The 27812-nt window shown below is 57.8% G+C and overlaps 2 protein-coding genes across 2 annotated transcripts; both read left to right on the forward strand.

Annotated features, from left to right (window-relative positions):
* The first annotated feature begins 677 nt into the window (after nucleotides 1-677).
* SLC35G6 (solute carrier family 35 member G6) lies at nucleotides 678-3575 on the forward strand. The gene is made up of 2 exons (XM_064582626.1): nucleotides 678-806; nucleotides 1311-3575. The coding sequence occupies exons 1-2, from the start codon at nucleotides 804-806 to the stop codon at nucleotides 2322-2324; spliced, it is 1017 nt and encodes a 338-aa protein (XP_064438696.1). The 5' UTR covers nucleotides 678-803; the 3' UTR covers nucleotides 2325-3575.
* Nucleotides 3576-3755: 180 nt separating this feature from the next.
* On the forward strand, nucleotides 3756-27754 carry POLR2A (RNA polymerase II subunit A). Its single transcript, XM_045889940.3, has 29 exons — nucleotides 3756-4245; nucleotides 13155-13287; nucleotides 13428-13564; nucleotides 13663-13836; nucleotides 13921-14202; nucleotides 14503-14664; nucleotides 14792-15012; nucleotides 15166-15298; nucleotides 15793-15917; nucleotides 16013-16223; nucleotides 17168-17377; nucleotides 17464-17632; nucleotides 17828-17922; nucleotides 18059-18262; nucleotides 18401-18623; nucleotides 19026-19209; nucleotides 19597-19768; nucleotides 19861-19966; nucleotides 20059-20264; nucleotides 22669-22893; nucleotides 23034-23280; nucleotides 23535-23635; nucleotides 24386-24490; nucleotides 24641-24823; nucleotides 24998-25201; nucleotides 25372-25558; nucleotides 25656-25769; nucleotides 25928-26077; nucleotides 26177-27754. Exons 1-29 carry the CDS (start codon nucleotides 4153-4155, stop codon nucleotides 27331-27333), a joined length of 5913 nt encoding a protein of 1970 aa, XP_045745896.1. The 5' UTR covers nucleotides 3756-4152; the 3' UTR covers nucleotides 27334-27754.
* Nucleotides 27755-27812: the final 58 nt, after the last annotated feature.

Here is a 27812-nt window from a genome sequence, read left to right on the forward strand (position 1 = left end):
AGCGCCCAGAGCACGCACACCCTCTCCGCAGACACACAACATGGCAGGCTCACAGTCCGGCCCAGCGGGACCCGCAGACCCAGGCTCAGCACACTCACGGGGGCAGCCCTGGACACACGCACATGCCCAACCCCCTCCCCAGAAATGCGCAGGGCCCCCCGCCAGGCTGCGGGCCGGGCAGGCCGGAGCCCTACAGAAATGACTACCGGTGCAGATGAACACGCAGCTTGGTATTTTGTCCCCACCGGCAGAAATATCCACATCGGTATACTTGTGCATAAATGCAGAGGCCTTGGTGTGCACCTCCCGGGACACCACCAACAAAACACCAGGTGGAAGCACACAGAAGAAACACACATTCCTGAAACTCCAGAGGGACAGTCCCAGAGACTCCTCCCTGGCGGTCAAAAATTCAGAACTCAGGAGACACAGCGGCCAGCCCCTCAGAGCTCCTTCCCGCAAAACCTTTCTGAAACAAGGTGAGACCTACGTAAACAAAGTAATACAAAGCCAAAGAAGTCTCATCACAGAGCTACTCACAAAGAAGAAAAAAAAAAAAGAGAGAGAGAATGAGACAAACTTTAGAGCCAGAGAGACAGACATAAAGAGCCAGCCGGCTTGGAAACAATGAGAAACTAGGCCCACCCCCACCTCAGGAAGGTTCCAGGGAAGAACCTCCCACCCCCACCTCAGGAAGGTTCCAGGGAAGAACCCCACTCCCACTCCAACCAGGTCACAAGGGCTGGAGCTCCGAAGGGCCCAGGCCCCCTGAGCCAGGAGTAGAGGAGGAAGTCCAAGGAAAGATGGTGAGTGTGGGGGTCAGGGAGGCATAGCCCCCTTCCCCGTAGCTCCTGGCCGCTCCCTTTTGTCTCTTCCCCTACAACTTTCCCAGCTGTCCTGGAGACACCCACAAATGAAACTCACAATGGTGTACCCAGATGTCCCCGGAACCCGTGACATCACACAGACGCCCAGCATCTGAGGCTGCCTCCCCTTCCCCAAACCAACAGAGCACGCTTGGGTCCTCTTTTTCTTCTCCACGGAACAGCTCACCCAGAGAAACACGATGCGCCAAGACCGCTCACCCCCTGCTTCCTGCTTTAGAGGCCCAAGGCCCAGACTGTACCCCCCTCATCCAGTTTCAGGCCCTTTCTAGCTCCTGAGGGTTCTCCGCAGCAAGACAGCCTGCCCCCCCCCCCACCCCTGTTACTGTCCCACGAGGTCCCAGACCCCAGCCTGGCATTCGCCCTCCCCCCGGGGCCCCTGGGCCCGCGGCTGCCCTAATGCCCCAGCTCCTTTCTCCCTCACAGGCTGGCAGTCACCCCTACTTCAACCTGCCTGACTTCACCCAGCCATCGCCGCCCTCCACTCCACCCAGCCTCCCCTCGCACCAGCGCTGCCGGCCCTCCGATGCCACCAAGGGCCTGCTCGTGGCCCTGCTGGGTGGGGGCCTGCCGGCTGGCTTTGTGGGCCCCTTCTCCCGTATGGCTTACCAGGCTTCCCACTTACCCTCGCTGGAGCTGCTCATCTGTCGGTGTCTCTTCCACCTTCCCATTGCCCTACTACTGAAACTGCGTGGTGACCCACTGTTGGGACCTCCCGATGTCCGGGCCCGGGCCTGCCTCCACGCCCTGCTCAACGTCCTCAGCATCGGATGCGCCTACAGTGCAGTTCAGGTGGTGCCTGCTGGCAACGCGGCCACGGTCCGCAAAGGTTCTTCCACCGTCTGCTCTGCTCTCCTTGCCCTCTGCCTCGAGAGTCAGGGGCTCAGCGGCTATGACTGGTGTGGTCTGTTGGGCAGCACCCTGGGACTAATCATCATTGTGGGACCCGGACTAGGGACACTGCAGGAGGGGACCACGGGCCTCTACACCGCCCTGGGCTATGTGCTCGCGTTCCTGGGCGGCCTGGCACTGTCGCTGGGGCTCCTGGTCTATCGCTCCCTGGACTTCCCCTCTTGCCTACCGACAGTTGCCTTCCTGTTTGGCTTGGTGGGGCTGGTGGGCTCTGTGCCAGGCCTCTTTGTACTGCAGACCCCTGTGCTGCCCAATGATCCTCTGAGCTGGAGCTGTGTGGGGGCCGTGGGGATCCTCGCCCTGGTCTCCTTTGTGTGTGTGAGCTATGCAGTCACGAAGGCCCACCCCGCCCTGGTGTGCGCCGTCCTGCACTCCGAGGTGGTGGTGGCCCTGATGCTGCAGTATTACGTGCTCTATGAGACCGTGGCGCCTTCCGACATCATGGGGGCAGGGGTGGTGTTGGGCAGCATCGCCATCATCACCGCCCAGAACCTCAGCTGTGAGAGGGAAGGGCAGGTGGAGGAGTGAGATCGAACTGGAGAGCCTGGGGGTTGGGGGGGCAGGGGGAAATAGAAGGACAAGGAGAGACTGGAATACAAACATGGGAGAAGAGGTGACCGGAAAAGAGCTGATATGGGAGAGGGACACTCCTTGGAGTCAGGGGTGGAGAGGGACTCTGCCTAGAAGACCTGGAACAAGCGTGGGGACCAAGACATGAGGAGTCTAGGCTGGGGCTTGGGGATCAGGGCATAACTGCAGGGTAAGTAAGGTCTGAGGAGCAAACCAAAGGAGCTGAGAGGCAGGCGGGCCATGAGCCATGGGGAGGATTTCTCCCTCAGCAGCAGAGAGAAGAGCATTGGGGCTGGAGTGTTCGGGCGGCTTTCAGGCGAACGGACAGAGCGAGCAGCGGGGGGTAAGGGAGTGCGCCTTTCTTCTCCTGAGAGCCGGTTTCCTTTGCTCATGGTTATGCCCCCCCCCCGCCCCCCGGTGGTGACGTGACATTGACATCAAACAAGGATCACTCTGAACCTGGCTGTGCCTTGGTGTCATCTCTGCTTTGGAAGGACAGTGAAAGTCCTACTCCGCTCTCATTGGAGAATCCCTTGGGATCCCTGCCCCCTCCCCCCGCCAATCTCGTTTCTGAAATATTCTAGAAGGGGGTAGGATCTCCCAGCGTTCAGACGCCTTGGCTCTGAATCCCCCAGGACTTCTGCGTCCCGCCCATGGCTAATCTGCTTTTCCTGGATTGTCGCGGTCCCGTGATCTCTCCCGGACAGTGTGGCCAGCCTCCTTCCGGAGAAGGCTCCCCGAGCGGAGGCCTCTTCGAGCGGCTCGGGCCGGGGCTCGAGGGCCCGAGCTCCGTACAGCGCTCCCTTGGAGGCCCGCAGATGCCCACCCGTCCCAGGAGGCCGCTCGACAAATATCAGCTACTTCCGGACCCGCGATTCGCCTCGCCATCTTGATCGGCTCATGCATATTCAGCGTGGTTACTGCATATTCATGACCAAGGACGGCCCCCAGCGCTCCCCCCTCCGGGAACCCTCTTGGGAGGATCCGGCCGGCCCCGCCTCCTTCATTACCGATTCGCAGAACAGACCATTTTCCAGCGGAGGGAGGGGGGGGAATATTAAAGGGAGACTTTTGTGGAAGACGAAAGCACGGTCCAAACCAGAATAAAAGCGGCCTGTCTTTCCCCTCGGTCCTCCGAACCTTAAGTCTCAGGGCGGGAGGGAGCAGAGAGGGGAGGCAGCGGGGTCAAACACGTTCCCCTCCCCCGCGTCACTTCCAAAGGTCGTCCAACCAGGGCGCCGGGGAGGGCCGACCAACGGCTCGAGCGCGCGCTCCGTGCAGGCCGGCGCAGGCGACCCCGTAGCGCAAGGGAGGGCGGGAAAGGAAGGGGCGGGGATGCAGGGGCGAATCTATAAAGGGCGTCATTCGGCCGGTTCGCTCCTCAGAAGCGCCGAGAGCGCGGCCGGGACGGTTGGAGAAGAAGGCGGCTCCCGGAAGGGGGGGAGACAAACTGCCGTACCCTCTGCCGTTCAGGAGTCTGGTTACTTATTTATTCGCTACCCTTTTTCTTCTTCCTCCCCCCGAAACCTTTTCCTTCCCCCCCCCCTTCTTTTTTTTCCTTTTTGGGAGACGAAAAATCTCCGGAAAGGGGGAGGAGAGCTCCTTTCGCTCCTTTCTCACTTCCCCGCCTCCTTCCCTCCCCCACCTTTCCCTCCTCCGGCTTTTTCCTCCCAGCTCGGGGAGGTCCTTCCCGGTGGCCGCCCCGACGGGGTCTGAGCGCCTAGGCGGCGGCGGCGCAGGGTTTTTGTAGAGAGGTTTGCGCCTGCGCAGCGCGCCGGCCTCCGCGATGCACGGGGGCGGCCCCCCCTCCGGGGACAGCGCATGCCCGCTGCGCACCATCAAGCGCGTGCAGTTCGGAGTCCTCAGTCCGGATGAACTGGTAAGCGGCCCTGCCCGCCCTCTGCTCCCTGCCGCGGCGCCGGCGGGGCCCGACGCTGGCGGCCAGGGTGACGGGCCGCGGGAGCCGAGTGTCGCGAGCGTGTGAGCGAGCTCGGCGCTGTGTCCGGGCCGCAGCCGGGGTGGGGGGAGGTCGGGGCACCGGCGCCGGGCAAGGGGGGCGCTTTGGAAGCGCGGATGCGAAGCGGGGCCCCAGGGCCTTATCCCCCCCTCCCCGTCCACCACTACTCGCTGGACGCCTGCTGTGTGGTAGACACGACAGGCGCTAGGGTTGCAGAGCTGGACGAGACGCAGGAGGACCCTGCCTCAGTTATGGCAAGTGCTCTGAATGGAGCGAAGAGGAGCTACCGAGGTGTGAGGCTCCTGTGGGCGGGGCGGTGTCAGGGTCCATGAAGCCCCCTCTGGGGAGGTGACGTTACCTGGATGAAGAGGAGGCAGCCAGTGCTCTGGGCCACAGATCCTAGAACAAGAGCTTTTCGGACAGAGGAAACAGCAGGTGCAAAGGGCTTGAGAGAGCCATGAGCTTGGTGTGTCCCAGGGGCTGGAAGAAGTGCCAGTGTGACTGGGGTTTAGGCGGGTGAGGAGAGTCGTCGAAATGGGCTGGAGAAGCATGAGACTGGGCAGGCCCCGGGGGGATGTTGTAAATCATGGTAAGGAATCTGAGTTTAATTCTGTTTTTAATAGGAAGCCTTGGGAGAATTACAAGCCAAAGAGTGACATCAAGTTTACATTAAAAAACACACACACACACAAATTACTAGTACTTCGGTTGCCCTGTGAAGAGCTGATTGCAAGGGGGGGGGGCTAAGGAAGAGAGTGGGAGAGATCAGAGAGGAGGGTGGTTCTGGGGGAGCTGTTGGTGACTTGGACTCCTCGGTGGAGTGAACTGGAGGGAGCCAGGTGGCTGGAGAGAATGGTGTTGAATGGCCATCTTTGTGGATGGAGACAGTTTTGCTGGAGGATAAGGCACAGCTGCGTGAAAGTTATGTCAGGAGTTAGAACCTCGTAAGCTCACAGCATACAAAGAATAAATTCTGGGTGGAGTTAAGCTTTAAATCTAAAAAGCAAAACTGGAAAGCACCAGCAAAATAGAGGCGGCTTGGGAGTCTGATTCCAGGGGCAGAACCGCTTCATGGTAATGAATGAATTACAGGTAAATTTTACTGAGTGCCTGTCATGTGCTAGGCACTGAGCCAAGCATTTTTTTCTTTTTTAATCTCTATACCATAACATGGGGCCCGAACTCACAACACCGAGATCAAGAGCCACGTGCCCCTCTGACTGTCAGATGCCCCAGCATTTTATGTACAAGGAAGAGCAGGGCACATTTCACTATATAAAAATAAGAGCCACTTCTCTTTATCAGAGGCACAATGGACATCTAAAAAACAGATTGGGAAACAGTATTTGCACTGTGATAGTCAAGGCTAGGTTCCTTAATATACAAGGAACACTTAAAAATCAGTAAGAAAAGCACACACCTGCTAGACAAATAGATAAAGGATATAAATAAGCTGCTCACAGAAGTAGTACAAGTGGCCAATAAAAAATACTCAGTTTATTAATAAAAACGTGCAAATTAAAGTTTTTTTCCTTAGATTATCTGATTTTTCTCTGCTGGCAAAAGTATTGGGAAATAGGCATGCTTATACATTGTTGGTAGAAGAGCCTTTTTGGAGGACAGTCTGACAATTTTATCAGTCGTTTGATGAGTATTCTTTGGTCCAGTATTGCCAGTTCTAAAATTTTGTCCTTAAATAAAAAACTCTGAATTTCTTAAAAAACTCTGAATTTCTGCTCTCGAGCATGCCCTTCCCCAGGTCTTGTCTGGTTCAGCAAGCACACAGTGGCCATACCATTCATCCACTTAAACTCAGGCCAAAAACCTAAAAGCCATCTTCGATTCTTCTCCTCACAACTTGCACTTGGCCCATCTGCCAGTCTGTCAGCTCTGCCTTTCAAAGTGTGCCTGGAATCCGGCCATTTATGACCATCTCCATCTGGACCGACATGTCCCACCTTTCCCATGGAATACTGCAGTAGCCCTAGCCCCTACTTGTTCCTTCCGCAGTTTGCCGAGCAGCTGGGGAGCTCTTTTTATCATGTCTCTCCCCTGCATGGAATCCCCTCCGGAGGATCCAGACTGCTTACTCTGAACTGTATTGAGGTCCTGGCTTATCTGGCCTCCGCCTCCCTCTCCAGCTCATTACCAAACTCCCCTTTGGGTCTTCTTTAACCACACCGACCTGCCTGTTCTTCCAACATTCCGAGTTCATTCATGCCTCAAGGACTTTATTATTCACTGTTCCTGCTGCTTTAGAACAACATTGCCCAGGCCTACCCAGGCTTATTCCTTTACATCCATATATTCCCTGCTCAGATGTCATATTGTTAAGACGGCTTTCCTGACCACCCTGTTTAAATAGTGTCCCCCCTGCATCCTCTAACCCCTGGTCTTTATTTTAAGTAATCTTTGCACCCCATGTGGGCTCGAACTTACAACCCCGAGATCAACAGTTGCATGCTCTTCTGACTGAGCCAGCAGGGTGACCTCTAACCCCGGTCTTGACTTTATTTTACTGCGTAGCTTGCCACTCAGAAAGGATTCGTTTTTCTGTTTCTTGCTCCCTCAGGAGAATGTAAATTTCATCAGGGACCCTGTATTCACCTCTTAATTTCAGCATCTCAAAGTGTGCCTGGAACATAATTGTGGTGTAATGAGAATGAGTTAAATTAATGAGTGAATGAAGTAATTGGAAAGGATACAAAGATATGTGTAGAAGGGTTTTTATCACAACATTGTTTGGAAATGATACTGTTTGAAATTATAAATTGCCTACATACTTCCTGATAGGAATTCTATGGAGCTAACTCGGGGTGTGTTCTTGGACTAGAACAAGATCTTCCCAGCAGACTAAATCCCCTGTTCCCAGACTGTGCTGAGCCACCGCGGCAAGCTCTCGGGGGCCCAGGGAGAGGTTTTAAATTTTCAAGATAAGTACAAGAAGATCGGCTTTGCGTCTGATGTCCCGGGAACTAGGAGTTCCTGATAGTTGTCTTTCAACATTAGATGGCGCCAGACCCCTTTCAGTGACGTCATATCTTGGGGAAGCTGGGTTTTTAGCAGTTACCAAATACAGGCCAAAAAAAAAAAAATCAACGTAGAGCAAGAAAGAAGGGTGGTGCTGTCCAATCTGATCCCAAGATCTGCCAGGTTGTACAGGGCCCGACACGGGTCAGAAGTACATCATTGTTATTTGGGAAATTTAAAAAAAATTTTTTTTAATATATTGGAATCTTTCTCCATTTATGTGTGTTTTTTTAAATGGCTATGAAGTTGGTAGGACATAGGTATTTATTAAGTTGTTTGGGCCTGGGTACTTTTTTCTTTTAATTTTTTTTTTTTTTTAAGATTTTATTTATTTATTTGACAGAGAGAGACATAGTGAGAGAGGGAACACAAGCAGGGGGAGTGGGAGAGGGAGAAGCAGGCTTCCCGTGGAGCAGGGAGCCCGATGCGGGGCTCGATCCCAGGACCCCGGGACCATGACCTGAGCCAAAGGCAGATGCTTAATGACTGAGCCACCCAGGCGCCCTGGCCCTGGGTACTTACTAAGTGGGTCTCTTTGGGCCCAGGGAGTGCTGCGAAAGTTGCTGACGTGGTGACTAAGAGCCCTGTGACCTGATGAAGTTCAGGGTTCTGAGAAATAAGTTACCAGAATGCAGAGTGAGACCCTGTTCGTGTAAAAATAGAAAGGTGGTTGCATTTTATAAAACATGTGGAAGGCTGGCTGTTCACAAAACAGAGGCCCTCTCCGGTGTGCAGGGGGACCGGGGGCTTTGATTTTGCCCTGCATTGCTTGCAGTTGATACAGTGCTCCTGTGTCTTGAGGGAATAACAGGTAGTTCCGCTTTGGGTAGGAGGACCGGAGGGTGAGGGGCCTCTTGTGGAACAGACGGTATTTAAGAGTAGAATGTTTTCCAGAAGTCTTGGGGAGGGGTGTGTGTCGAGGTACTGAGGGCTCTTGGAATTAGCTGCAAGACGGAGCTGTTGCCTTGGCCGTTGTAGTGGGTTTGGAAGTTGCTGAGTCCTGAGGAAGAGAGGAAGCAAGGAGGGTTGGTGCTCAGGCTTTATGCAAAGCTGGTACAAAGCCAGCAGAGATGAGAGCTCAGTGACACTTGAAGAGGTTGACCCCTGTTCGTTAAAAGCAACTGTGTAGGGGCGCCTGGGTGGCTCAGTCGGTTAAGCAACTGCCTTCGGCTCAGGTCATGATCCTGGAGTCCCTGGATCGAGTCCCGCATCGGGCTCCCTGCTCGGCAGGGAGTCTGCTTCTCCCTCTGACCCTCCCGACCTTCCCCCCTCTCATGCTCTCTCTCTCTCTCAAATAAATAAATAAAATCTTAAAAAAAAAAACAAAAAACAACTGTGTACCATGAAAAACATCATTTTATTTATTTATACCCCAGTTCATTCCAAGAAGGATTTAAAACAGTAATATGCTCATAGACGTGTGCTGTATCGGTGGGTCAGAAGCTTATTCTTGTCTTCAGATTATTTATAATCAAGGGAGGGGTTTCCTGCACATGCAACAAGTATTTACTGGTGCTGTGGTAGGCGCTGATAGAAAGCCAAATGAAACCTGATCCTTGCCCTCAAGGATTGCAATCCAGTGGGAGAGACAGATAAGTAAACAGGTAATGGCAGTGGGGCTGAGAACCCTGGGAGGCGCTCCGTGGCCATTGCAGAGAGGTGACATTTGAATCGGGACTTAAAGAATGTAAAGTTTCCCGGGAAGGGGGGTGCGTGAAGGAATTTTGAGAGCTCTCTTGCAGCTGGAGCATAAATGTGTGGGGGGGTGGAGGCAGAATGTGGGGCTGCATCTGTAAGAGTGGGTTGAAGCCCAGTTCCAAGGACCGTGTATGTTTTTCTAAAGGCAGAGAAAAAAAGGAGGTGTTTTTTGATTATTTATTAGAGAGAGAGAGAGAGAGCGCGTGCGCATAGGAGCAGGGGTAGAGGCAGAGGGAGAAGCAGGCTTCCTGCTGAGCAGGGAGCCAGATGTGGGGCTCGATCCCAGGACCCTGGGATCATGACCTGAGCCGAAGGCAGACGCTTAACCGACTGAGCCACCCAGGCGCCCCAAGAGTTTTTTGTTTTTTGGTTTTTTTTTTAAGCTTCTATTCATTTGAGACACAGAGATACAGAGAGCGTGAGCAGGGGGAGAAGCAGAGGGAGAGGGTGAAGCAGGCTCCCGCTGAGCCAGAAGCCCGAGTGGGGCTCCATCCCAAGACCCTGGGATCATGACCTGAGCCGAAGGCAGATGCTTAACCGACTGAGCCACCCAGGCGCCCCAGTTTGTGTTTTTGTTTTTTTTTAAGATTTTATTCTTAAGTAATCTCTACACCCAGCATGGGGCTTGAACTCAAACCCCAAGGTCAAGTCGCATGCTCCACCCCTGAGCCAGCCAGGTGCCCCTGAAGAGAACTCGTATTTACTGAGAATTTGCAGCAGGCTTCTGTTCTGTAGCCTCGGGCACCCCTTGGGACCAGCCACCCCCTTAGGAGCCTAACCCTTACCGAGAGGGTAGTGAGAACCAGTGTTTGGAGGAAGGGTTGGGGACTAACGTAGTTTGTATATAATCCAAAATGACAGTTTGTTACCTTGTGGTAGGGAGATAGTCCAGAACATTCCAGGACAGCCCCTCGACCTATCTCAATACCTGGAAGCAGAACAGTCCTTAGCAGGTGGGTGGTTTGGTGAGCATGGACTTGGAGCAGAGGGAGGTGCACGGTTTTGAGCATGATTTCCCCCAGCTCCCTCTCTAGCGACCTTTCTGGCAGCCAGATTCAGGCTTGCTTCTGCCTTCCTGTGTTTCAGTCAAGGGGAGCAAAGCCTTTCGTGTTTTTCAGAAGACACGATGCAGCTGATGGGATGCCGGTTTTGTGAAGTCAGTCACCCCCAGCCCTGTCTTCCTGAGACTTCGTCAGGTCATCCTGATGAGCCTTGTGGGTGTTCAGAACCTCTTTTTTTTTTTTTAAGATTTTTATTTATTTACTTGAGAGAGAGAATGAGACAGAGAGAGAGAGCACGAGATGGGGGAGGGTCAGAGGGAGAAGCAGGCTCCCCGCCGAGCAGGGAGCCCGATGCGGGACTCGATCCAGGGACTCCAGGATCATGACCTGAGCCGAAGGCAGTCGCTTAACCAACTGAGCCACCCAGGCGCCCAGAACCTCTTGTATCAATAGACCATTTGGTTTCTACTCAGCAGTGGCTGGTCAGTCCATTATGGGGGGATTACCAGCCTGACTGGCAGGGACAGCCTTCTCTCTTTTTTCCAAGGTCTTTGAAGGCGCTTCCCTGCAGCCAAGGGCCCTAAGCAGTTGAGTTCAGTCTAACAAACATTCAGCAGCAGCCATGGGACCCAGGACGATAGAGAAATGCTGTCTGCCAAGAGATGCTTATAATCTTTGGGGAAGACAGAACCCCCAATTGATAATTTCATTGCACTGTGAGACGTGTGGTGATAGAGGGGTTATGGAAGCACAGAGGAGGCTCTGGAAACGCTTTCTGGAAGAAGCACTGCCTGAGCTGAGTCTTTAAACAGCAGTTAGCCTTAGCGGGAAGGGCCTTGCAGACTGAGCTAAGAGCACATACGAAGACCCGCTGATGGGGGACCACTGGGGACTCCGTTACTGGTGTGGAAAAAGAAAGGAAAGTGGAAACGTCCTAAAACCCCTTCTGTAAGCTGTCCTCCTGAGTTTGGACGTCATTCTGAGTGCGGGTATGAAGATTAGATTTCCGTTTTAGAAAGAGCACCCCAGCTATGTGGATGGATGGGAGAGAGACAGGCTGGCCACCCAAGGAGCGCCCTGATGTGAACCCCCGAGGAAAGGCCTGGCCTGAGGCAGTGGTTGGAGGCATGGAGAAGAGGGGCGGGCAAGGCTCAGAGACTGTTGAGGAGGTGCAAACAGCCAGTGCCGGGGGTTGGGTGGATGATGGATTGGGTAGGTGTTGTTCCTGAGCACCTGTCATGTCCTGGCCTTAAGCAGGTACACGAAGTTACACAGTTCGTATGTGATAGAACCGGAATTGCAGACCGGAGGTCTCTGGCTCCAGCCCATGCTCAGTTAACGGGTTTATTTGTCAGAGAGAGAGAGCACAAGCAGGGGGAGTGACAGAGGGAGAAGCACACTCCCCGCCTAGCAGGGAGCCCGATGCAGGGCTCCATCCCAGGACCCTGAGATCACTACCTGAGCTGAAGGCAGACGCTCAGTCAGCTGAGCCACCCAGGTGTCCCTTGATTCAGTAGATAGTGTAATACGTGAATCCAAAGTTCAGAAGAAAGGGAAGGCCTGGAGGCAAAGATTCGGGCATCTTCGGGATAGAGAGTGAGCATCAGGGGACAGCCGGCGAGCTGCCTCCAGGGTGTGGATGAGCTGAAGCCCAGGGGCGCAGTGGACTCTGGGAGCAGACGGAGGCAGAGGAGCCGAGGAGGAGATAGCGTGGAAGGGCGGAGCTTCGGTGCAGTGGCCCGTCCGCCGTGTGTCTCAGGCCCACGGGTTCACACTGGGGCGGGCTCACACTGGGGCGGTCTGCAGGATTTGGCAGAGCAGAGCACTACTCCTCCTCGGTCTGTGGGGAGTGGTTTCGGGGCGGAGGCAGGCGGATCCCTGCGGAGTGCAGATTGGAGCTCCCATCCCTTTGTGTGATGCTGTGGAAACAATGCGTTGGCGATCCCGGCTCTGCCCCTTCCTAGCTGCCTGTCTTTGGGCCTCTGGTGTCGTCACCTGTGAAATGGGCACAGTGATGCGTATTTTATCCATTAGCTGTGGAGAGCGGGCGAATCAGCTAGCGCTGCACCGGGCACCCAGCAGCCGAGTCCCAGGGTTGCACGGGTTGTGTCTGCGCTGCAGCTAAGAACAGCAGGACGGATGTGTGTGGGGCCCAGAGAGGGTTGGGTTTGAGTCCTGCTGGCTCCCCGAGGTGGAGGCCTTGGACAGGTCACTTCACGCACTCAGGTTGCTCCTGTCTGAGCGACAGGACCTCATTCCTAGAAGGTGAGTGGATCGGCTTAGAGAAACAAGGTGCACGGAGTGCAGTTGGCGCCCAGCACGAAGGTGACACACCGGTAGGAGCTTTTATTAAGTTTTAAGTTCTTCCCCCTGGACGTTTAGTGGGTCAGACCCAGCTAATGCCAAAGTCCTTGGTTTCCAGTGCGAAAACTAAAGGTTTCCTCAGCCCACGTCTCGCCCATACCTGCTTCTGAGCTCCTCGGTCTCCCGCTCCCTCCCCCAGGGGGTCCCTCAAGTCTGGATGCAGACTGGATTCCACCTTCAGTTCTGCCTCCATGTCCTGGGGCGCTGGGGCGCCCTTCTGCTCCAGCACCTGCCTCCCTCATCTTACCCCGGGATTTCCATCCAAGCAAGGATGGGCTCGGGCTGCTGGGCCCTCGGGAAGGAGGAGGTTACGAGGATGGGGGCAAACTGGCGGGCTTGAGGAGCTGAAGCTAGGGGACCAGGCGTGTCTTGGCGGGCTGCAGCACCGGTCCCTGCCAGGGACCAGAGTCGGGGCCTGATTTCAGCCTTGGAAGAAGCAAGGCATTGGTTTTTTTTCCCCCTTGAAACAATTTGCTTCTTTTTGTGATTAAATCTTGTGGATGTCAGTGATTTGGCATTGACCCAGAGGGGTGTGTGGGTTTGAGTCCGAGAGGCAGGTGGCCTGTGTCGGCCACACGCAAGTCTGAGTGCCTCTCTCAGGACAGGGACTAGGACCCCCCGTACTCGGCGCCAGCACTCAGAGCGGACCCATCCCGTGCTGTCCCCCTTGAGGCCTTCGCATGTGAAGGCTGGAGGCTGGAAACCCTGTTTAGTCGGTACTGGCCTTTGTTTCTGTAGAAACGGATGTCCGTGACCGAGGGCGGCATCAAATACCCCGAGACAACGGAGGGGGGCCGCCCCAAGCTTGGGGGGCTGATGGACCCAAGGCAGGGGGTGATCGAGCGCACCGGCCGCTGCCAGACCTGTGCAGGTGAGTGCTGGGGGCCTGGCACAGGGTCCCCACGGGGGGGGGGCTTGGGTGCTTGAACCCCAGGCCTGGGGGTGGACCCCTGGGGACCTGGGCTCTGAGGTGCGAGCCGGGACGAGGGTGTGCGGTGTGTGTCCCCGCAGGAAATATGACAGAGTGTCCTGGCCACTTCGGCCACATTGAGCTGGCCAAACCTGTGTTTCACGTGGGCTTCCTGGTGAAGACGATGAAAGTGTTGCGCTGCGTCTGCTTCTTCTGCTCCAAACTGCTCGTGGATTCTGTGAGTGGGCGCGGGCCCTGGCCTGGGAGGGGCACCTTCCTGGGGGGGGGGGGGGACGGAGGAGCGGGCCGCCTGACCCTGCTCTGCTCTATCCCCAGAACAACCCAAAAATCAAGGACATCCTGGCCAAGTCCAAGGGGCAGCCCAAGAAGCGGCTGACGCACGTGTATGACCTGTGCAAGGGCAAGAACATCTGCGAGGGCGGGGAGGAGATGGACAACAAGTTCGGGGTGGAGCAGCCGGAGGGCGACGAGGATCTGACCAAAGAGAAGGTAGCCGACCGGGACTGCTGGACGGGGGCCGGCGGCAGGGTGGGCGGAGTCTCCAGGCTCTGACGGCCCCTCTGTCTCCTGAAGGGCCATGGCGGCTGCGGGCGGTACCAGCCCCGCATCCGGCGCTCGGGTCTGGAGCTGTATGCGGAGTGGAAGCACGTCAACGAGGACTCCCAGGAGAAGAAGATCCTGCTGAGTCCTGAGCGAGTGCACGAGATCTTCAAGCGCATCTCCGATGAGGAGTGTTTCGTGCTGGGCATGGAGCCCCGCTACGCACGGCCTGAGTGGATGATCGTCACCGTGCTGCCCGTGCCCCCGCTCTCTGTGCGGCCTGCTGTGGTGATGCAGGGCTCTGCCCGCAACCAGGTCAGTGGCTCCTGGCCCCCACCTGTGCGCGGGGCGGCTGGCTGTCGGAGGGGAGGGAGCCCCTGGGCTGTGGGTGGACGCGTGCAGGAGCTGGGGCTCGAGCGAGGGTGCCTGGGTCACCGTGCCACCTGGCAGCCGTGTGCCCTTGGTGGAGGCCCTTGACTTAGTTGAAGATCACGGAGGTGCTTCCGTGCGTGGGAGGTGAGAGACCAGGCCTGCTTGGCAGGCGCCCTGAGGACGAGGGAGGCGCCGATCGCCCAGTGGTGGCCGGCCTGTGACCGTGCGGACTTCCTGCCGCAGGATGACCTGACTCACAAGCTGGCGGACATCGTGAAGATCAACAATCAGCTGCGGCGCAATGAGCAGAACGGCGCGGCGGCCCACGTCATCGCCGAGGATGTGAAGCTTCTCCAGTTCCACGTGGCCACCATGGTGGACAATGAGCTGCCCGGCTTGCCCCGCGTGAGTCCACACGCTGCCCGCCCTGTGCCGGAGCGGAAGGGGGCTAGGGGCCCGTGGGAGGCCTCCGAGCTCTGGAGCAGGGGCCCGTGCTGACCACGGGGTGCCCCCGCCCCGTGATTCCTCACAGGCCATGCAGAAGTCTGGACGCCCCCTCAAGTCCCTGAAGCAGCGGCTGAAGGGCAAGGAAGGCCGGGTCCGAGGGAACCTGATGGGCAAGCGGGTGGACTTCTCGGCCCGCACCGTCATCACCCCCGACCCCAACCTCTCCATCGACCAGGTCGGCGTGCCCCGCTCCATCGCCGCCAACATGACCTTTGCGGAGATCGTCACGCCCTTCAACATCGACAGGTGGGCTTGGCCTCAGGAGCTCCGCCTGGGGGGGTGGGTATGTGAGGGCACAGGCTTGGAGCGGGGCTGAGAGCGCTTCCACCTGGGCCTCTGGGGTGAGGGCAACAGGGCTTCCAGGGAGGTGTGTGCTCACTGCACCTCTGCCTTCTCCAGACTCCAGGAGCTGGTGCGCAGGGGAAACAGCCAGTACCCAGGGGCCAAGTACATCATCCGGGACAATGGCGATCGTATTGACCTGCGTTTCCACCCCAAGCCCAGTGATCTTCACTTGCAGACCGGCTACAAGGCATGTAGCAGGCCAGGGTCTCTCTCCCTGACCCGAGCAGGAGGCTCTGGAGTGGGGGCCGGCTGCAGGGGGCCCCCTGAAGCTGTCCTGTCCGTTAGGGTCAGGCCTGGGGCGTCTCTAAAAGGCCACTGCCGTCCTCGGCAAGCTGTGGCTGCTGGCCGCGGACATCCGGGGGGGGGGGGGAGTCGCACTAACCCAAGGGCAGCACCCAGACCCCAGCTTTACAGGGCAGGGAAGGGAGATCCAGGGAGGAATGGAGCGGAAGGCTTCACGTGCAGAGTCTCTGGGTTTTCTCCCGCCACGGAGGTCCCTGAGGCCGGTGGGTGCTGCGCCTCGCCCTCTCCTGACGTCTGGCCCGAAGGGGTGGATGATACGTGTCCTCCATGAAATCGTACCCTTCCATCGGTCTGTTTGCACCTGCAGAGCGTTTCAGGCCCACCGGCCTTTCCTTCTTAGCAAGCCCCCTCCTCCGAGCCTGTCGCCTCCCTCCCTAGGTGGAACGGCACATGTGCGACGGCGACATCGTCATCTTCAACCGCCAGCCGACTTTGCACAAAATGTCCATGATGGGGCACCGAGTCCGCATCCTCCCCTGGTCCACTTTTCGCTTAAATCTGAGGTCAGTGTCCGGGCCGAGGGCAGCGGGTGCGGCCGGGCGGCTCCCTGATGCCTCCCTGCAGCGGCTCCCTGAGCCCGGCCTCTCGGTCCCTGCAGTGTGACGACTCCATACAATGCTGACTTTGACGGGGATGAGATGAACTTGCACCTGCCACAGTCTCTGGAGACGCGGGCGGAGATCCAGGAGCTGGCCATGGTGCCGCGCATGATTGTCACCCCCCAGAGCAACCGCCCTGTCATGGGTATCGTGCAGGACACGCTCACGGCAGTGCGCAAATTCACGAAGAGAGACGTCTTCTTGGAGCGGGTGCGTGCTCCTGGCGGGGGGGCCCGGGGAAGGAAGAGCTGCAACGTCTGCCTCGACCTGCCGCACGCCGACCTGTGTGCGAGGCAGGAGAGGGAGGCGGTTGGGAAGGTCAGCGGCCAAAAAGGGCTTATGGTTTTAGCTCCCCATTCAATGTTTTATTTTATTTTGGTTTTTTTCTCCATTTAATTATTATTATTATTATTATTATTATTTTTAAAGATTTCATTTATTTATTTGACAGAGAGAGACACAGCCAGAGAGGGAACACAAGCAGGGGGAGTGGGAGAGGGAGAGGGAGAAGCAGGCTTCCCGCGGAGCAGGGAGCCCGATGTGGGGCTTGATCCCAGGACCCTGGGATCATGACCCGAGCCGAAGGCAGACGCTTAACAACTGAGCCACCCAGGCGCCCCTCTTTTTTTTTTTTTTTTTAAGATTTTATTTTTTTGAAAGAGAGCACAAGCAGGGGAACAGCAGGCAGAGGGGAACAGCAGAAAATGATTTCATTACAGGTTTTTTTTTCTACCTTTATCTTTACTCATTTTATAATATTATTTTGTTTAAAGATTTTATTTATTTATTTGACAGAGAGATCACAGGCAGACAGGCAGTGAGAGAGGGAGAAGCAGGCTCTCTGCTGAGCAGGGAGCCCGATGTGGGGCTCGATCCCAGGAACCTGGGATCATGACCTGAGCCCAAGGCAGACACTTAACCGACTGAGCCACCCAGGCGCCCCTTTTTTCATAATTATTAAAAGTAACTTACGTTTCTTATTCAAGAGAAGAGAAACCCAGAGTCTCACGGTCATAATGAATTTTTAATTAATAGTTTGGGAAACGCTTTTCCAGGCATCTCTGCCTCCCCAGTCCGGCTTCCACCCGCAGCCCCGTGACCTTCCCCAGTGAGGCCTGCAGTGCTGAAGTCTGGTGTCGCTCTTCCTCTCGCAGGGGGAGGTGATGAACCTCCTGATGTTCCTGTCCACGTGGGACGGGAAGGTGCCGCAGCCAGCCATCCTGAAGCCGCGGCCCCTGTGGACGGGCAAACAGATCTTCTCCCTCATCATACCAGGCCACATCAACTGCATCCGCACCCACAGCACCCATCCCGATGATGAGGATAGTGGTCCTTACAAACACATCTCTCCCGGGGACACCAAGGTAGGACCTGGTCTCTGCCTGGGTGGGGACGGGGTTTGGACAGGGGCGCCACCGCCCGGGCCTCGAGTGGGGTGCTTTGTGCCCAGGTGGTGGTGGAGAACGGGGAGCTGATCATGGGCATCCTGTGTAAGAAGTCTCTGGGCACGTCGGCTGGCTCGCTGGTCCACATCTCTTACCTGGAGATGGGTCACGACGTCACTCGCCTCTTCTACTCCAATATTCAGACCGTCATTAACAACTGGCTTCTCATCGAGGGTGAGTGGAGGGCTGTAGTGAGCCCCCTCCTTGAATCCTGACTCTTCCTCCTCTTACTGTTCGCGGTTTTCTCCCGTCCTTTGCTTGTTCCTCCTTGGATTTGGGATCCCTCCGCCAGCTCTCGTGGCTGTGGTTCCATTCCGGGGTTTGGGGGGGCCTAAAGAGGGTGTTGGTGATGCTTCTCCTTTCCCCTAGGTCATACCATTGGCATTGGGGACTCCATCGCCGACTCTAAGACCTACCAGGACATTCAGAACACCATTAAGAAGGCCAAGCAGGACGTGATAGAGGTGAGTGGGGAGGCCCGGCCAAGACTGAGTGACAGGCGCTTGGAGACGTTGAAGGGAACGTCGGCGACAGCAGAGCAGGTGTGAGGGAAGGGGGAGCAGAACAGGCCCCGAGCGCTGCCGCCTCCCTTGCACCCAGGTCATCGAGAAGGCTCATAACAACGAGCTGGAGCCCACCCCGGGGAACACTCTGCGGCAGACCTTTGAGAACCAGGTGAACCGTATTCTCAACGACGCCCGAGACAAGACTGGTTCCTCTGCTCAGAAGTCCCTGTCTGAGTACAACAACTTCAAGTCCATGGTGGTGTCCGGGGCCAAAGGCTCCAAGATCAACATCTCCCAGGTGCGGAGCCTGGTCCTTCCAGATGCGGGCGGCAGAGAAGGCCGGGAGCGCGGGGGAAGGGGTGTCTGGGGGGAGCGTGCTGGGAACGCTGACTCCTCGTGCAAAGGAAGTCCGGTGCACCCACCTTTCGGTCCCCAGGTCATTGCTGTCGTCGGGCAGCAGAACGTGGAAGGGAAACGGATCCCGTTTGGATTCAAGCACCGGACCCTGCCTCACTTCATCAAGGACGACTACGGGCCCGAGAGCCGAGGCTTTGTGGAGAACTCCTACCTGGCCGGCCTCACGCCCACCGAGTTCTTCTTCCACGCCATGGGGGGTCGCGAGGGCCTCATCGACACGGCTGTCAAGACTGCCGAGACTGGTGAGGCCTTCGGGGCCCCCAGGGTGGCAGTGGGGGTTCTTGGGCTAAAGCCTCCCGTTCCCAGGCCGGTGATTTTGTCTCTCGTGGAAAGAATAGCAGCTGAAGCTCAGAAGCTGGGCTAGCGCTCCCTGGTGCAGGGACAGGGCCTCGAGGTCTCTCTGGCGACCTGTCCCCTGGGGGCTGGTTCCTGGGGGACTCTCCTAGGCCCTGGTTCCAGCTGGTGGTGGGCGTGGCTTTCACGCGGCGGCCTCGGGCCAGGGGGCTGCTAGCTGTCTCTTCTGAGGTTCAGGTTGGGTGAAGGCCCCGGAGCGGCTGGCGAGGCTTGTCCTGAGATCAGGCTCTTTGCGCGTCGGCGTCCTCTTTCTGCCCTCGGGCCCACACCCGGTCCCCTTCTTCTCGTAGGGTACATCCAGCGGCGGCTCATCAAGTCCATGGAGTCGGTGATGGTGAAATACGACGCCACCGTGCGCAACTCCATCAACCAGGTGGTGCAGCTACGCTATGGCGAGGATGGCCTGGCCGGCGAGAGCGTCGAGTTCCAGAACCTGGCTACTCTGAAGCCATCCAACAAGGCTTTTGAGAAGAAGTGAGGAGGCTGCAGTGGGTGGTTCTCGCCCCTGGGGCTCACGACCAGCTTCCTAGGCGTCCCCGCCCTGCATGCAGAGAGACCGCTCGCCCACAGCGTGCCTGGCAGTCACCCTTACCTTTTAGGGCCCTTTCCCGATCTTGGGGATAGCAGCTGCATGGTGGGGAGGGGGGGAGACCTGAGACCCAGCCCACCCTCTCCCCGATGACGGTATGAGCAAGCTCAGGCGGGGCAGCCCGAGCTCACGTCCTGTTGGCAGTCCTGGGGCCTAGGCCTTGAATTTCTCTGCCCCAGACGCTTGGCTTCAAAGCCCGGTTCTGCAAGCCATGCAGCTCAGGGAGCATGGCCACCTGCCCCTTGACACTCCTCCGCTCCTGCCGCCTGCAGGTTCCGCTTCGACTACACCAACGAGAGGGCCCTGCGGCGCACTCTGCAGGAGGACCTGGTGAAGGACGTGCTGAGCAACGCGCACATTCAGAATGAGCTGGAGCGGGAATTTGAGCGGATGCGTGAGGACCGGGAGGTGCTCAGGGTCATCTTCCCAACTGGCGACAGCAAGGTGCGTGTGGGCGGGAAGGCGGGGCCGGGGAGCTGCTGCCCGTGCGTGGCTGTGCCCGACTCGTGGCCCCCCTCCCTGCTGCCCCTCCTCAGGTGGTGCTCCCCTGTAACCTGCTGCGCATGATCTGGAACGCTCAGAAAATCTTCCACATCAACCCCCGCCTGCCCTCCGACCTGCACCCCATCAAGGTCGTAGAGGGTGAGTAGCTTCTCGGGGACCCCCGGGCCAGGCTGGGGGACCGGAGTGAGCTGGGCCCTGTCTACCATCTCTTGACCTCCTCTGGCCCGCAGGAGTCAAGGAATTGAGCAAGAAGCTGGTGATTGTGAATGGGGATGACCCCCTGAGCCGGCAAGCTCAGGAGAACGCCACGCTTCTCTTCAACATCCACCTGCGTTCCACGCTGTGCTCCCGCCGCATGGCCGAGGAGTTCCGGCTCAGCGGGGAGGCCTTCGACTGGCTGCTCGGAGAGATCGAGTCCAAGTTCAACCAGGCCATTGTGAGTGGTGTTCTCATCTCAGCCTTGCTTTTGTCCTTTGACCTGTCAACTTGCCTGGGCTCTGAGCACAGCCTGCCTCTGTCTACCATCGCCTGGTCATGGCTCTCGCTCACGGAGGGGCCACGCTGTGCCGGGTCCTGTGCGTGGGGCTTCATGCTCCTTCATTCCCTGGCGGGCTCGAGACGACCCGAGCAGGTTGTGCCCATGTCGCAGACACAAACACTGGGCCTTGGAGAGATGGGTTGACTACTCCAGGACGGGCAGTCGTACTGGAAAGAAGCCGCGTGGCTGGGATATGAGATAGGAGGGTCATTCTTTATTTTCTTAAAGTGCCTGCTGTGTGCTGAATTCCAATTTAGGTGGAGGTAAGGAATTGGAGTGAGCAGGAAAGAGGTTTAGAGATACTAGGATAGACCATCACTGTGTTGAAGTGAGATTTTTACAGGATAGCGGGAAGAGAGAAGCATTGTGATTATAGGCATGGCCTTGAATACGTGTGATGTAAATCCAGTTTTGTAAAATAAATAATGCATTAGGGAACGCTACAGACTACGACTGAAAGAAAGAAGGCTTAAATGAGTGGAAGGACATCCTGTGTTCACAGATTACAAGATTTGTGTTGCTAAATGGTGATAATCCGAAGTGACCTACAGACCCAACACTGTCCCTGTCAAATCCCAGCTCCCTTTTTATGCAGAAATTTATAAGCTGATTATAAAATTCATATGGAAACACGGGACCTGGAATAGCCAGAGAGTTTTGAAGAAGAACAAGATTAGAGGACTCACACTCCCCGATTTCAGAACTCCGTGTAGAGCTTCAGTTCTCGAGATAGCGTGGTGCTCACGTAGGATGAATGGAACTTGAGTCGATGGCTTGGAAATTAAACCCTCATGTTTACAGTCATTATATTTCTGACAAGGATGCCAAGTCGATCGAACAAGGGAAAATAAGTGTTTTCAGCAATGGTGCTGGGGGGCACCTGGGTGGCTCAGTCCGTTAAGCATCCAACTCCTGGTTTCGGCTCAGGTCATGGTCTCATGGGTTATAAGCTCAAACCCCACGTTGGTCTCCGCGCTCAGCAGGAGGGTCTGCTTGAGATTCTCTTCTGCCCTTAGCCCTGCGCGTGCTCAGTGTCTCTCTTTCTCTCAAATCTTTAAAAAATAATAGTGCTGGGACAACTAGACATCCACATGCAAAAGATTGAAGTTGGATTCCTATTGTATGGAAAAATTATTTCAAAATGCGTTAGAGACCTAAATATAAAAGCTCAAGCTGTAAAAGGTTCTAGAAGAAAACATAAGGGTAAATCGTCATAACCTTTGATAAGATGGTGGAGTCTTCAGTAGGACACCAAAGGCGTGCGCTGAAGAGCACAAAACAAGACAGATCAGGCTTCATCCGAAGTAAAAACTTGTGCTTCAGAGGATACCAGCGAGAGAGTGAGGAAAGCCAGAAAGGGAGGAAAGATTTGCAGATCATCGCACGTGTGAAGGATACATGGACTGCTGCGAGTCAGCAACTTTTAAAAAGAGGGCCGTCTAAGGGCTTGAGTAGACATTTCCCCCCAAAATATACGAAAGTGACCAGTAAACACATGAGAAAAGACGCTCAGCATCATTGGCTGCCCAGGAAATGGAGCTGAAGCCCCAGTGAGCTACCGCTTCGTGGCCCTCGAGTGTAGGATGGAAAGAGGCTGTGGGCAATGCCACGGAGCAGTGGACACTCCTGGGCCACTGTTGCGGGTGGTGCGGCCACTGGGGGGTCCCCGGGGGTCACGGCCCGCTGTTCCTCTTAAGAGTAGACAGAGGTACCGTTTGAACCAGCAGATCCACTCCTAGGAATATGCCTGAGACTGGAAGGCGTGTGCAAGGAAAACCCAGCACACAGACGTCCACGGCCCCGTCGTTCGTAATGGCCAAGCCGTGGAAACAGCCAAACATCCGTCCGCTGATGGATGAGTAAACAAGACTGCCAAAGCCGCACAGAGGAATGTTCTGTGGTAAAAGTAACGAGGTGCCAAGCCATAAGGAGACCGCAGTGCCCGCCTGCGGAGGCCACGTAGCCTCCGCAGGACTCTCGTGGAAAGTTAGATTTGATGGCATGTGGTCGCAGCCTCAGTGAAAATAAACTTCGGGGAGCTCCCCCCACCTGGAGCACCGAGGCGACGTGAGAGTTCAGCCTGAGCTTTAGCACACTGTAGAAGCTAGGATTCCAGACGGCCGAGTGCCTCCTTCCGGGCGTGCGGCACGGCACGTGCCAACGTGAGTGTAAACTGAGGCAGAGGAAGGGGCGCACGAGTCCGACTCGTCCCAACACCGGTGTCGCCGCCCCGGCTGCACCTCGTCCTCAGTCGCCAGAAGGGAGGCGCTCGCTTTTTCTGATGCCGGCTCTTACTCTGCAGGCCCATCCCGGGGAGATGGTGGGCGCCCTGGCCGCACAGTCCCTTGGAGAGCCTGCCACCCAGATGACCTTGAACACCTTTCATTATGCCGGTGTGTCTGCCAAGAATGTGACCCTGGGGGTGCCCCGCCTCAAGGAGCTCATCAACATCTCCAAGAAGCCGAAGACACCTTCGCTTACTGTCTTCCTGCTGGGCCAGTCCGCTCGAGATGCTGAGAGAGCCAAGGTGGGGCTGCGCGGCTGGGCCTCCTGGCGGGAGGAAGAGGAGGAGAGCCTCGCCCTTGAATGCATGCTCTCTACAGGAGGGTTTGGAAGGGCTTTTAGAGCCACCCACATGCCTGTGTCCCCAATCCCTCTTTGTCCCAGGACATTCTGTGCCGTCTGGAACATACGACGTTGAGGAAGGTGACCGCCAACACCGCCATCTACTATGACCCCAACCCCCAGAGCACGGTGGTGGCAGAGGATCAGGAGTGGGTGAATGTCTACTACGAGATGCCTGACTTTGACGTGGCCCGGATCTCCCCCTGGCTTCTGCGGGTGGAGCTGGACCGGAAGCACATGACTGACCGGAAGCTGACCATGGAGCAGATTGCCGAGAAGATCAATGCTGGTAGGGGCGGGAGGGCCCAGCTCCGGAGTCCTGCCCGAGCTCCCAGTCTGTCCTGTCACCGCCTGCCAGTCCCCAGTGAGCCACCCACCCTCCCCGCTTCCGTGGGCCTGCTCTGCCTCTGGCCGTCCTGCGCTTCCTCTCTGCTCCCTTTCCCTTCTCCCTGCTCCCCTCCTTCAAGAGAGTTCTGGGAGGAGGAGGGGAAGCCAGAAGAGAGTCCTGTCGCGTTCGTTCTCACGACCCCTTCTCCCCGCCAGGTTTCGGCGACGACTTGAACTGCATCTTTAACGACGATAACGCCGAGAAGCTGGTGCTCCGGATCCGCATCATGAACAGCGACGAAAACAAGATGCAAGAGGTAAAGGGGACCCGAGAGGAGACTGATAGCCGGCGGTAGGACGCTAGGAAACCTTGTTCGCGACCAGGGGCGTTAGAGCGAAAGCAGCCTTGTCGTGGAGGCTGGCCGTGATTTCCAAGACTTGTAGCAGCAAAAACGTTTGAAAACTGAGGTAGCAGCCATGTAGACCCAATGGGTGGTGTTGAAGTGGGGGAGGCCCTGGGCCCTCCCCCCGTGAGGCTCCCGCCTGAGGGTGGAGGGCAGAGTTGGCGCATCCTGCGGAAGGTGGGTGACAGCCGCAGGCCCCGAGATGGGGCTGGACCGGTGACCTCACGCCTGGGCACGGCTCCTGAGAGAGGAGATGGGGTGCCTGGGCACGAATAACGAAAACGCGGAGCTCGCTGGTGAACCTCGGAGAGTAGATCTGGAAATCGTGTCGGGTCTTGAGGGAGCAGGGGACAGCCCCTCCCACGAGCCTGGTGGGGCCGAAGTGGCGGCCTGGGCCGGGGTGAGCTGGGGGGGCCGCAGGCGCCGGCACGGCCCTTGGAGCGGACAAGCGCACACACCGCAATTGCGTTGGGGTGGTGGGGTGTGGGTGTCCCCTTAGGTTTTTCTCAGGATCGCCAAAACGTGATAAAAAGTCACGTCAGGGGAACCAAGGAGGGCAGAGCCTGGGGCCTGAGTTGACTCTTCGGTCCCTGGGGAGGCTGTGGTTCGGGGTGAGCCTGGGAAGAGAGGAGGGTTCTAGGACTCTGGCCTCGCTCTCTGCAGGAGGAGGAGGTGGTGGACAAGATGGATGACGACGTTTTCCTGCGCTGCATCGAGTCCAACATGCTGACCGATATGACCCTGCAGGGCATCGAGCAGATCAGCAAGGTCAGCCTGCCCACTCCTCTGCGATGCAGCCCCCCCGCCGCCCCATCCCCCCTGCCCGAGCTCACACCCCTCCCTCGCCGCCCCTGTCCCCCCCCCCACCCCGCCGCCCCAGTCCCCACCCCCACCCGAGCTCACGCCCCTCCCCTGCAGGTGTATATGCACCTGCCGCAGACAGATAACAAGAAGAAGATCATTATCACGGAGGACGGGGAGTTCAAGGCCCTGCAGGAGTGGATCCTGGAGACGGACGGTGTGAGCCTGATGCGGGTGCTGAGCGAGAAGGACGTGGACCCTGTGCGCACCACGTCCAACGACATCGTGGAGATCTTCACGGTGAGCCCCTGGAGCCCCCCTGCCCCGCTCTCTTCCCGATCCCCGGGTGTCCGGCAAGCAGTGGCCCCCGTGCTTGCTCTCGGCATTTGCTCACTTGGATTTGTCCAAGCCCGAGTCCACCGTTGGCCGTGGGCTGCCCCGACTCTGACCCCCCCCTGCCCCCGGCCATGCCAGGTGCTGGGCATCGAAGCTGTGCGGAAGGCTCTGGAGCGGGAACTGTACCACGTCATCTCCTTTGACGGCTCCTACGTCAATTACCGCCACTTGGCTCTGCTCTGTGACACCATGACCTGTCGCGGCCACTTGATGGCCATCACCCGACATGGGGTCAACCGCCAGGATACCGGCCCTCTCATGAAGTGCTCCTTTGAGGAGACGGTAAGGACGGCCCCGGGCAGGGTGGCAGGAGAGGGGGCAGGACGAGGGAGCGCTGCAGGAAGAAGGGGTGCGGCAGTGAAGGTGGGCGCTGGCCTGGCCGCCGCCCTTGCCCCATCGGAGCTTGGGGTGTGGAGGCGTCTCACGGGCCCCCCGCCCGTCCGGTCGTCCAGGTGGACGTGCTGATGGAAGCGGCCGCCCACGGAGAGAGCGACCCCATGAAGGGGGTGTCGGAGAACATCATGCTGGGCCAGCTCGCCCCAGCCGGCACCGGCTGCTTCGACCTGCTGCTCGACGCGGAGAAGTGCAAGTACGGCATGGAGATCCCCACCAACATCCCCGGCTTGGGGGCCGCCGGACGTGAGTAGCAGGGCCTCCGCTGCCCAGACCTGCGGGGGTGCGGGGGGGGGGGTCGGCCCGCGGTGCGGTGCTCAGGAGCCCCCCTGCTTCTCCACAGCTACCGGCATGTTCTTCGGCTCGGCGCCCAGTCCCATGGGAGGGATTTCTCCGGCCATGACGCCCTGGAACCAGGGCGCAACTCCGGCGTATGGCGCCTGGTCCCCCAGTGTTGGTGAGTGACGCCCCGGGAACAGGGCCCCCCGGGTCGCCGAGGGCGGGTGAGCTGCGGGGCTGAAGCGGCGCCAGGTCGGAGCGTGGGAGGCCGGGTGGCTCTGCGGACGGGGTTGGGCTCCAGCTCTGCCCTGGACTCCCGTCTCTCTCCCCTGACAGGGAGCGGAATGACCCCGGGGGCAGCCGGCTTCTCCCCCAGCGCCGCCTCCGACGCCAGTGGCTTCAGCCCCGGGTACTCGCCTGCCTGGTCCCCCACGCCGGGCTCCCCGGGCTCCCCCGGCCCCTCCAGCCCGTACATCCCCTCACCAGGTGAGCTGTCCCTGCCGGTCGGGGCCAAGTTTTTTCCTCCCCGATCCTCCCTTCGGGTGACTTTCCGCCACTTAACTCCTTTTGGCTTCTTCCCCGCAGGTGGTGCGATGTCTCCCAGCTACTCCCCGACCTCACCTGCCTATGAGCCTCGCTCCCCTGGGGGCTATACGCCTCAGAGTCCCTCTTACTCCCCCACCTCGCCCTCCTACTCCCCCACCTCTCCGTCCTACTCTCCAACTAGTCCCAACTATAGTCCCACGTCACCTAGCTACTCCCCGACTTCTCCCAGCTACTCCCCGACCTCGCCCAGCTACTCCCCGACCTCACCCAGCTACTCCCCGACCTCTCCCAGCTACTCTCCAACTTCCCCGAGCTACTCGCCCACCTCTCCCAGTTACTCCCCGACCTCTCCCAGCTACTCTCCCACCTCTCCCAGCTACTCCCCAACCTCTCCCAGCTACTCGCCCACATCCCCCAGCTATTCTCCCACATCCCCCAGCTACTCTCCCACGTCCCCGAGCTACTCCCCCACGTCCCCGAGCTACTCCCCGACGTCCCCGAGCTACTCACCAACCAGCCCTAACTATTCTCCAACCAGTCCCAATTACACCCCGACGTCACCCAGTTATAGCCCGACATCACCCAGCTACTCCCCAACTAGTCCCAACTACACGCCCACGAGCCCCAACTATAGCCCGACCTCTCCAAGTTACTCTCCAACTTCGCCCAGCTACTCCCCAACCTCGCCAAGCTACTCCCCGTCAAGCCCACGATACACACCACAGTCTCCAACCTATACCCCGAGCTCCCCCAGCTACAGCCCCAGCTCCCCCAGCTACAGCCCAACCTCGCCGAAGTACACCCCCACCAGTCCCTCCTACAGCCCCAGCTCCCCAGAGTACACCCCGACCTCCCCCAAGTACTCCCCCACCAGCCCGAAATACTCACCCACCTCCCCCAAGTACTCGCCCACCAGCCCCACCTACTCACCCACCACCCCAAAATACTCCCCAACATCTCCTACTTATTCGCCAACCTCTCCCGTCTATACCCCAACCTCTCCCAAGTACTCGCCCACCAGCCCCACCTACTCGCCCACCTCCCCCAAGTACTCGCCCACCAGCCCCACCTACTCGCCCACCTCCCCCAAAGGCTCTACCTACTCCCCCACTTCCCCGGGCTATTCCCCCACCAGCCCCACCTACAGCCTCACCAGTCCGGCCATCAGCCCCGACGACAGTGATGAGGAGAACTGAGGGTGCGCGAGGCGTGGGGCAGCCCGGGTGGTGCCCTTGTGGGGCGCAGGCCCCCAGCCCACCTCCCTTGTACATAGCGCCTGTGACAAAGTTCCTCGTTGACGTTCTGGTCCCGTTTCCGCTGGGGCTTCTTGTCTTATTCTCCACTCGTGCTGTCTCAGAAGCCACTCGCCTGGCTGTGGTGTTCTCCTTCCTACCCCACCCGCCCCAGGCCTGTCCCCAAATCGAGGCTCCCTCCTTGCCTGTGGCTTGATTGGGGGTAAAGGGTATTTTAACTTCTTAGGGGTAGTTCCTGCTCTGGGTCATTATATCTGATCCTCGGGAAGAACAAAGCTAAAGCTGCCTTTTGTCTGTTATTTTATTTTTTGAAGTTTAAATAAAGTTTACTAATTTTGGCCAAAAGCGTGTCACGGGGAGTGCTTAACTGGGGGGCAGGCATACCTGGGCCGCCCCCTGCCTGGGCCACTGACCGCTGCTGG

This window comes from Mirounga angustirostris, unplaced genomic scaffold, assembly GCF_029215605.1.
Source record: "Mirounga angustirostris isolate CCGP_5_RB_7025 unplaced genomic scaffold, mMirAng1.0.hap1 SCAF_17, whole genome shotgun sequence".
NCBI lineage: Eukaryota > Metazoa > Chordata > Mammalia > Carnivora > Phocidae > Mirounga > Mirounga angustirostris.